We start from the raw sequence: 10,899 nt of genomic DNA, 5'->3' as shown, positions 1-10,899 counted from the left end.
TTATTATACAAAATATGAATAAAGCAGAATTCTATCATATTTAAAAAATTATAAACTAAAAAATGCAAGAAATATAAAGAAAATTGCAGATAATGTATATAAATTATAATGAAAAATTTAACATCAAAAACTTGCTATCTTGCTATCTTAATGTTATACTTTTGCGGTGTTTTTAGTGTGAGCAAGAACTTTTGACATGAACCTCTGTACTGGCACCGCCATTGTTCGTCTCCATAAAAGACAAAAGGAAATAAAATAAGAAAACATACGAAAGCCCGGATTCGCTGGTGGTCACCCACCCAACTACTAGCAGGCCGGCGGGTGGCTTGAGTACGGCTGAGCGGACGGGAAGCCCTATTTTCCACTCCCTATGTTCGTATGTGATAGAGGAGGTGGTGGCTTTGTCCCTTATAGTGGCAGACAGATTACTATTACTGTAAAATGCAGATGAAGTATTTTAGTAGTAGCAAAATGCCGCCAAATAAGGGAAAGTGTCCATGTATTCTTTGAAGCTGAAAAAGGGCAAGGAGGAGGAGAAAAAGAAATGAGGTCTGTACCGTTGGAATAACATTTGTTTCACAGCCTTTGATACAATAATCTTCATTCCTCTCCTTGAGCTCAACATGGCCGCGCACGGCCCAGTCCCAGGTCAAAAAGAGAAAAAGCAAGGATGAAGAAAGGCGTGACAGGATACCTTGTCACCAGCCGTCTTCCACTGTGCATATGCAGCGGGAGTGACGGGCCTGCCGCAGTGCCGCTCGCAGACATAATTATTTGGCCAGCCACTTGCCATCCTGTATCAACCAGGTGGGCCTTGGCCTCTTGGTCAACCGTCAGAAAAAAGGTTTTAGGATGAGGAGTTAGAGCTGGAAACTCGATAAAGATAAAGGTTTGACGCTGTTTAAATTACATGACAGATTAGCTGCTTGCTACATTGTTATGACTGTGCGTATCATCTACCTGGTATGGATAAGAAGATGTTTTGTCCCTTCAATATCATGTTGGCTCTTTGCTTTCTGTCATTCGTTTCCCGTCCTCTTCCAAACGCAGTATTAAAGACAGACAGGATGACCTCAAGCGGGAAAAAACCGCTACCACTCCTCTGACAGAAACACCAGAAACCCTCCTTTCAGACAGGAATATAACTTGAACATAAACACAGCCAAACTTACAATTCGGACCCTGAAGGCTGTAAGCGAACCCTGTCAAACTAATACCTATTTCGCCATTGGAAACTTTCGGAGGCTAGAAACATTTGCCTACCGAGAGACTGGGCTGGGCCACCTTTTTTTCAAGTCGCCACTTGACATTTTGGGGCAAGAAAGAATCACGCATGTGGGCACTGTGTGGGGGATCAGGTCCTCCCAATTATTGAGCTTTGTTACTCTTTTCTTGTCGAACTATATCTCTGTGAACTTTTGGGAGGCAACATGTCAGATGGCTGGTTGGTGGTGGTAAGCTCTAACCCCAGGTTTAAGGCCCAAGCGTCCCGGTGATAAACTGGCACTTGGCCGGAGGAAGGTCCGAGGATTGGGTTATTTTTTATACTTTTCTTTTGAACAGTGGCTTGTTTCCAACTCTGGAAGCGACATACCCCGGGATTGTTGGGACATGATATACTAGTACTGCTAAGCAGAGGGGCAAACGTCTGAGGCGTGCTGGGATAACCATTCTGTTAAGGACTCTACTCCGCAGAAGATGATCGAGATAGCCTTCATAACAATGCGAGAACAACAGCTGTCTTTGATGCGAACCTGGCTGGCTGGCAATTTTTTCATCTCCGTCTGAGAGCTACTGAACTAACTGTTAACCAAGCCCCTTCAACTACATGTCATGCGTATTCTTGATGTATCCGCCGCCCGCGGCGATCAGGGTTTCCCACCTTAGCTTTTTCCTTATACGAGCTTACTCTGATTCAGCCAACAGCGAATCTCCAGAGAAAGCTGGGCAAGAGCTGATGATCTTCATCAGTTATTCTGGGGCTGAGGCCATCCGTTGAGGAAAGTCTGTTTCATGGCTCATGCGCTTGCTTGCAAGGGTGGGCTGGAGTGTCAACTTGGGTTCAAGGTCCATAGCTTCCCCCATCTGCCTATTCATGGAATTATGTAATACCTATTTTTTTTCCAGCACAGATAGTTATTATGATCATTATTGTTATTATTATTATTCCTATTCAAGGTAAGCAGCTGCGATTGATGTGTTGTGATGGTCAGGGTAATCTCTACCGTTCGTCTGCGCAATGTTTTCGACACTGAAGATAGAACAAGCAAAGGCCCGTATTGTTTCCCTTAGTGCTCTGATAGGAGAGAGTGGTGTTGTGAAGGTGGTCGCTGTAGACTTTTCATTTCCTTTCACTGGTGAAGGTTTTACATATACTGTATGTATGTACCGTATCTATATTTTCAAAGTTCCATCGATGATTCTTATTGGTCATCGCCATATCGCTGCCGATAATAAACGGATGAAGGTTTGAATCAGTTTTCTGCAAATAGGCGCCAAGAGCCAATATAACTAATGACAGTATCGCGTGTATGCATGATGATGATGTTCGTCAAGCAGATTTCCTTCACATGATAGGAAGCCATTGTCAAAAGCAAATCATTTTTCCCAGAACAAACTGTGGCAGCAGAACACACGGTACATGTAGGTACTCTGCCCATCCCATCCACAGGCACACATGACCATTGAAAAGATCAAAACCTGGGATGCTGGTGGAAGTCTATTACCCTGCTGAACTGCGGTTTCGAACCTACTTCTCCTTGCCTATTAGTGTGTGAAAGGTCGTTGTAGACATGAAAGACCCTTTGATGTTGATCGGAGCAAAGAGCAAGAAATCTGCAACAACCGAAGCAAGTTTGGCTACAGGACATGAAGGAGGATGATGGCTGGAAATACCATGCGCTAGTAATTAGGTCGATAAATCCCACGAGGGTTCTGTGTCGTTGTCTCAAAAGGGTTCACATTCAGGTTTTACTCAGGCAGTTAGGCTTGATGAGCAAATGCCCTAATGCAGTCTTTCGTCTTGGAGAAAAGTGCATTCTACCAGCTTGAGAGTTGAACCAGCCTGTCGATGAATGAAGTCAACCCTGCTTCTGCGACCTAACTGCCAATGAATTTCTCTCCTGTGTAGTAGTCAACCTGTCTTCTAGACAATGCGGACGTGAAACCTGAACCGGTGGGCATCACATCCGCTTTTTGCTCAGACAGCGTATCTCATCGTCGCATTTTATGCTGATAACGATTAGAGAAAAACAAGTAAAACCCACTTTCCAACTGCACGTTTTACCGCTGTGCTTCTTGAAACAGCCCAGGTTTCTGAGACTATGCATCAGCAGAGGAAAAATATCGTGGATATTGGTGGAGAGACCTCAGCGGCAGACGAGATCCAGGTCAGCGCCTCCAATGGTGAATGCAACTCAGGTGATTGGCTCTCGCGCTTTGGTTGTAATCCCTGCGTCTGGAACGAGGATTTGCGCCTCCAGCCGCCGCTCACTGGATGAGTGATGTTCCTGGATCTGATTCCCTGCTGTGGCTTGCTTGTTGTCCTTTTGCAGATAATATTAAAATCGAAGAATAGATGAATGGAACAACGAATCCGTCAAATAACAACAACAACAACAACAATGATAACTGCCTTGATTTGTTTTTTTCCTTTTCCCCCCTCTTTGCTGTGGACTTGTCGTCGATTTCGAATTGTGAGGTTGGGTGTGCTGTTAGTTATGTATCAACAGGGTAAGGTCGGGTTTGATAAGCCATTATTATTGTGTGCGCAGAGGGAAACGCTGCAGAAAACGGCCACGCACAGTGAAACTATCCCAGAATTAGCTTGTCCTGTCCAATCCGAGCCGTCGCCTAGAGCATAGCTCAGGTTGATGCCTGAACGCCCGTGTGGGGCATTCATGGCTTTGCCATATTCCTGGTTGGCTGGTGTTCGAACATTTTCTGATGATGCTATGCAAGCTTCAGCGACGCAGTTTGTGAATCGAAAAATAGAATGTACTGTACAAATTCCGTGGACACACTTCTTGCGCCTCATCAAAAATATGCTGATGTGGATTCAAGCGCGCAAAGCCTGCAAGTTTCTGCTGCGGTGGAGGGAGCTTTGCGATTTCAAAAACGCGAAATTACCAGGTAACGACGGTGGGTGTTGGTGTATTACGATAGTTCAAGACACAGCTCGCTGGCACGAAATATCCCTGCAGAGCTGGGGTATTTTACAGTCCTCGTACCAAAGATGCCCAAGTGAAAGCCAAGGCCAAAAAATTGAGCGACCACCTCCAAACCGGGCTACTTCAGTACATGCACAATGTTTGGATGTCTTCTGCTGCATCTGGAGCAAGGACCGAGGTTCCGCCGGCCATACAACGTGCAGTGCTGGGCCACCATGTCTTCATTATGCTTTCCTGCGTCCAGAAGGTTTTGGTTCCCAGCACCTCTGTCCTGGTTCGTGGGAAGTGTATAATTCGGTCCCGAGATTCGGGAAACATCTTGCCTTTCCTCTTCCCCTGGTAATTTTTCCACCCAGTCTGCTTGTACGGTACGGATACATCGTGCGCAGACGATAGCCGTGGATTTCCTCTGTTGAGACCCCAAGTGCTGTGGAGCCCGTCACCTCGTCCCATCCTACAGAGCACAACGGAACCAAGAGCGCTGTATTTATATGTTACAGCCTTACAGATCAGTGGCCTACCAATACGCACAGCGTACGGAGCAGGAGGACGAATTGGAGTAGCCCGTATTGGCGTGTACCGTGCTCCGTATACGCTAGGGTTAGTGGCCCTGCTCTGTATTGTCGGGACCTAGGAACCCGCGCTGGGAGGGCGCTTAGCATGCTTAGTGCCGTGGCGTCGGAAGTGGAGTGTAAGATACCGTAATACCGCAGTACCGTTTTGTGGGGTATTTGTAATCTGGGTATCCGTCCCATAAGCCGCAGCCCAAATCCTCCCCGATTCCCAGCCTGGAGCCGCTGCCGAGTCCCTCTGACGTTGGACCAACCACGACCTCAACCTCACCTCTTCTCCCTCCCTCCTCTCCACCAACTGCTCGGATTCACAGCCGCCCCTGTTCAAGAGTAAATCTGACCCTTTGGGGATTCCGCTTCTCTGCAGGCTCGTGAAACGGGTTTGGGATCAAATTGTCGGGTGGTGCTTCAGCGACAGGCAGTCCTGGCTCCATGTGTCCGCTGGCGCAATTGGAAATCAGCACGGATCCACCCTCTTCTTCTCCTTATATTGTCCAACTATCGTCATCCATAACATAGTTGCCGCCCACCTTCCTGGTTCCTGCGACGTTCCTTGCGACGTGCTTTCGCTGTTTCCTGTTTCTCCTGCCACGATAGATTATCGCTCCATGATAACCAAGAGCATTCATTCTTAGATCTAAGTTGAGGGGTGGAAAAGACTAGAGAGAAAAAAAGGCTGAGGGATCCGCTGAACTACTAGGGACATTAACGCTGGTCGTGTAAACGGGTGTTGCAAGACCGCCCTTCCTTCGACCTTCTTCCTGCTTTGTTCTGAATTTGTCGCAGCTACGGACGATAAGCTCCTCCATTCCGGCAGCCAACGCCCCACCAATTGCGAGGAGCAAGTAGAGTTTCTTCTTATCGATAGATGGGTTTGGATGGATTGATTTCGACTTTTGCTCGCAGCAGTGCCAAGTGCGTCTCTGGTCGCTCATAATCTGCCCATACTTTCTCTTTTCAATCATTGAATAAACCTCCTCGAGTACCTGCTGGTAAGCTTGCCGTATTCTGTTTTTTATGCGGATATGACTATCTCCTTCATTTAAAAGCTCCCATTTTTGAAACACTGAGAGAGTTCCATGCCATCAATTTACACCAGTCTCCGGAGTTAATTTCTAATGCCCTAATGAATACCGTTTACTAATCCCGGTCCCCCATCACAGGTTTTCCTGCTATACGCCAGTCTTGCGCGTGGAGTTAAGCGCTGAGCCCTTCGTTCAAATCATTAAGATAGAGCACGGCTCTAAACCAACACCCACCATTCGCGGAACAGTAGTCATTTTGCATCCTACATTCATTAGTCTGGATAACGAACCGGAGAAAACGAAGAACGTGTCCTACAAATTTGTAGTTCGAGTACCATGTTGTCAGATGTCATGACGGGCCAAACCTCCGCCGACTCCCAACCTGGGCACGAGCTCGTTTCGATCAGTGAGAGTACGTCTACCACCACCGGTAAACGTAAAGGAGCCGTTTACTCTGTAATTACTTCTTTGCATATATAGCTTCTAATTTTGCTTTAACAGCGCCTCCATCAAAATCCGATACAGCTGTCGCCAGTGGGAAACAGCAAACTGAAAATTCCGATATTCCTCCACCAAAAACCGATAAACCTAGGCCTCATGTTTGCACAACGTGCGGCAGATGTTTTGCCCGTCTAGAGCACTTGAAACGTCATGAGCGGTCTCATACCAAAGAAAAGCCTTTTGAATGCCCTGAGTGCACCAGATGCTTTGCACGAAGAGACCTCCTTCTACGACATCAGCAGAAGCTCCATATGACGTCCGCCCCGTCATCCCGGCCTAAAACCGCGCGACGAGAAAGCACCAGCGGCGCCGGACCAGGATCAACTCGGGTCCGCAAAAATTCCATTGCTAATAATGGGAACACCGGCAATAATATGAGGCCGCGAGCGAATACTATCAGCCATCTGGATCGTTCGTCGCTTGGGATCATCGGTGTTGGGAATCCACCTAGTTCAAGACCGCCTCATCTCACTCACACCAGTCACCCGAGTTTAAGTTCGATACCTGGTCTTCCTAACTACGGATTTCGGGGCCTTCCTTCCGAGCAGCAGAATATCAACAATGGCTTGACAAAACTAGATACTGGCATTCCTATGGACCTGACTAATGGCCTGCGGACCGCACCTGTTCTTGGTAGTTTCAACGAGGCAAACTTCGGGGACATGATATTAAACCAGGAAAACAATACCATTAACCCTGCTCAATTACATTTTGGATCGCCTCACCCTTTTGGTAGCGACACTGCGACATCATCCTTCCATCAAACATTTTCGGGCTTGCCCTCACAGAGCATTATCGACGATGATCTCAACCCGGACTGGCTGCACGGGTTTGAGAATACAATGACATTCGCCAACGCGAATGAGTCTGCGATTGATGGTTCGTCACCTTCAGCCATGAGCACAGGAAGTCAAAGCGGAATCAGTGAAGTGATGTTGGACGGATCGAACCAAGCAGTGGTGAGTACCTCAGGTCCATGGTCTAATCCTCCGCTTGTCCATTCCCAAACTACGAACAACCAGTTCAACCTAGAATTTACGTCCCCTTTCGCGGATATGCAATCCGAAGCTGTTTCGCCTAAGTCCCTGCTTGGACAGAACCATTTTTCTGACCAGTCGTTCTCTGCTCGACCTACGAGGATTCAATCTGGATTGTCTGGAGTACCAAACAATATTTTTCATCCCCCATTAGTCACAAACGGAGATATAGGGGATTCTTCCGGAACAACCGGACATAACAACTTTGCACCCAATTCCACGTCGTCGATGTCCACGGAAACCATTACCGAGTCCACTCGTCAAGCTCTCCTGGCTAATCTACATCAGCCTTCGGGTATCTCTCATCGTCGATTCTCCCAGCCAACAAACGCCCAATTTTCCTGCCCCGGCACAATCCCCCGTCAACACTCTGTTAGCAGTAGCGCATATGCTCTTCCGAGTACAATTGATCTCCAACGTTACATCGCAGCATATGTCACCTATTTTCACCCACACCTGCCCTTCCTCCATATTTCCACCTTGGATTTTGATTCTCCCGAATACTCTGGAAGCCTAAAAAATCCTAGTGGACAACTAAACTCTGGATCGCTTCCTGTTTCTGGTGGAGGTGGATGTTTGATTCTCTCCATGGCAGCTATTGGTGCTTTGTATGAATTCGAAACCGCGACATCCCAAGGAACTCTTTGCATCTGCAAAAAAAATGATTCAAGTATACCTTGACGAGCGGAGAAAGGCAGGCATATCTGCTGCACTTAACCGATCAAGCTCCCCTCGCGACAATTCCGTTCGCAATACTCCACTATGGCTAGTTCAGGCAATGCTCTTAAATGTCATATATGGGCATAACAGCGGTGACAAAACTTCGGCTGACATTGCGAATACTCATTGCGCTGCTTTGGTTAGTTTAGCCCGGGCTGCGGAATTGACCCACCCCATAATGGCCGAAAACCTCCCTCCTGATCAACTTGGATATACCCCTGGAGGGGGGGATATGCATATGGATGGTATAAATGCCCAAGCGTGGCATGACCACAGAGAATGGATGCGGTGGAAAATAGTGGAAGAGCGAAAAAGAACACTCTATGCTATTTTTACTTTGTCCAGCCTTTTGGTTTCTGCTTACAACCATTCTCCGCCGCTTATGAACTCGGAAATTCGACTTGATTTACCATGCGACGAACAACTCTGGGCTGCGGAATCCGCTCAGGCTTGGGCATCATTGGGTGGAACAACAGCTCATCATAGGGAAATACCGTTTTCTGTGGCCCTGACAACGCTCCTTACCGCTAGTCACCGACGACAATCGGGCTCCCCGCAACAAAAGCATTTTAGCGTAAATGCTCCCGGCGACGACCACCCTCAAAGCGATGTGAAACCAAGTACGTTTGGCTGTTTGGTACTGATACATGCCTTGCATAACTATATCTGGGAAACTCGACAGCGACATATTGGCCGTCCTTGGACGCCACAAGAGACAGAGGCAATGCATGCCCATATTGAACCTGCTCTTCGGGCTTGGCAGGCGGCATGGAGTGCCAACCCTAGGCATAGTCTTGAGCGGCCAAACCCGTACGGCCTGGGACCTCTGTCGGCAGATAGCATACCTCTCTTGGATCTTGCTTATATTAGATTATTCGTTAACTTGGGTCGGTCCAAGGAAGCATTCTGGCAAAGGGATTGGAACGGCATGGCTGACGAACTGGCAAGAGGAGCGGAAATTATTCAACATGCAGATGACCCTAGAGCTGATTATCCTTCCCAGGACCACCAGCTTGAGGGAGGAAATCAAGCCAGCGGCAGGCGAGCTTCCATTAGTGAATACGGCGTGGCAGACTTGACACTCACTGGTAACGTGAATCAAGAACATAACATGCAGAACAATATTTCGCAGCAGCAGATAGAAGCATCAAGACGTGAACGTCATCTTCGAAAAGCAGCCTTCTACGCGGCTGACTCAATATCTATGTCTGATAAGTTAGGAAACACCTATGCTGAGTTCACGTCGCGGGAGCTTCCTATCCAAAGCGCATTGTGTGCGTTTGACTGTGCCCAGATCTTGGCCGAATGGGTAACTACAATTCAAGAACGCATTGGTCCGTATCTCGGGATTTTGGGACAGGATGCGATGGATTTGACCCAAGTTCCCGGAATAATGCTACTGGAAGACGAAGATTACAAGCTGATTCAAAAGATCCAAGAAATCCTCAGCAATGTTGAGGCAAAAATGAAGGATGCTTCGCATCATCCTGGTACATCTGGAAACGAGCCATCCAATTGTCTGCCCAGCTTGGTCGATGGCGGTTTTGGTACAAAGATTCTGTTCTCGACGGCTTACCTTCTGGACAGGGCGGCTGTTTGGCCAGGTGAGAATATCCACTAATTCGAATACGATATGTTCTTCATTTTCTTTTGCTAATTAAATTTCTATCCTGTATTATACAGTTACAAAATTGATGGCTCGGGCCCTCGAGACTCAGGGACTCCGGATGAGAGAGAGGGCGCAAAACTCGGTTCTTGCTGGGTAATCAGGGAAAGGACCAGCAAAGCATTATACATACCAGCTTCTTGCATACTGGACATTGAGTTGACGTCGCGACCTCGAATTTTTATCATCTATGATGATGGGTTTTGGCCAGTACAACTACTCCTGTCGTTGATCGAGACAGCTGTGCGTGTCATCCACATTGGGGTATGGACCCATTCACGCCATACTTACAGAGCAGTTTTGGCGCTTTGCACCAACGCCGTCTTGGTTGCTGCTCATGCGGCCGTGTGACTTTACAATCCAGGATCCCATAGAAAGTGTTTCCACCTGCTTAAAGTCTTCCGAAAACACTGCAAGTACTCGAATTATTACATCATAAAAAAAATTCCCCTTTTCCCACTCCCCGCGTTCCGGATTAACGATTACGAAGATTTACGTCTTGTCATGCCATGGTACAGGGTTCGGTCTTATTCATCACAAATGGGCGGTTGGGGCTATACAAAGACAAAATATTTTTACTTTATTGCAAGAATAAGGCTGGTCTTTTCCGTTTGTTATTTTTTCGGATACGGGGAACAAAAGCACAATGGGAAACATGGGGAAAAAAGAATCGAAAAGGCTGGGAAAGCATGCGGCTCATTTCATTCACTTACAGCATCGTGCTTCGCATTGCATACATACCTACACGAGCACTTAATACTCATACATCGGGATCCTCTATGCTCGCTACTGGTGATGGCCGGGTAGATTTTCTGTTTTTCGTGTGGTCTTTTTTTTTTTTCTTCTTTTTTTTTGCCTTCATCCCCTCCCGCCACTCATCCTGATTTCCGTTTTCTTGGAATGTACCCCTCCACCCGCGATTATATAACACTTTCGATATATTGCCGATGCTTGAATTGTTTTTTTTATGACAGTTATCTACCTGGCGATCTACTTTATTCTCACATCTTGCCCCCGCCCATGTAGTTCGAACCCCGACACGCTGTCAGTTAAGTTATGCATGCATGGTTTTGTCTACGGGAAGACTCGGTGTTTAATGTCATGAACTGATGATTTTTTATGACTAGGTATATCGATGTATCATGTTTTCTTTTTTATTTTATCTGTTAATTCTAATCATTTTTCCCTCCGTCGACTACTTATGATGAA

General features: G+C 47.0%; 1 protein-coding gene across 1 annotated transcript; it reads left to right on the top strand.

The window, feature by feature from the left end:
- Positions 1-6,102: 6,102 nt before the first annotated feature.
- HCAG_02457 (hypothetical protein) lies at positions 6,103-9,645 on the top strand (the record flags this gene model as incomplete). Its single annotated transcript, XM_001542236.1, has 5 exons — positions 6,103-6,178; positions 6,268-7,226; positions 7,290-7,912; positions 8,370-8,644; positions 8,744-9,645. 5 exons carry the CDS (start codon positions 6,103-6,105, stop codon positions 9,643-9,645), a joined length of 2,835 nt encoding a protein of 944 aa, XP_001542286.1.
- Between the last annotated feature and the right edge of the window lie 1,254 nt (positions 9,646-10,899).

This window comes from Histoplasma capsulatum, genomic scaffold (genome assembly GCF_000149585.1).
Source record: "Histoplasma capsulatum NAm1 scaffold_2 genomic scaffold, whole genome shotgun sequence".
Taxonomy (NCBI): Eukaryota; Fungi; Ascomycota; class Eurotiomycetes; order Onygenales; family Ajellomycetaceae; genus Histoplasma; species Histoplasma mississippiense.
The sequence above is the reverse complement of the archived record's forward strand: the minus strand, read 5'-3'. Positions and strand labels throughout refer to the sequence as shown.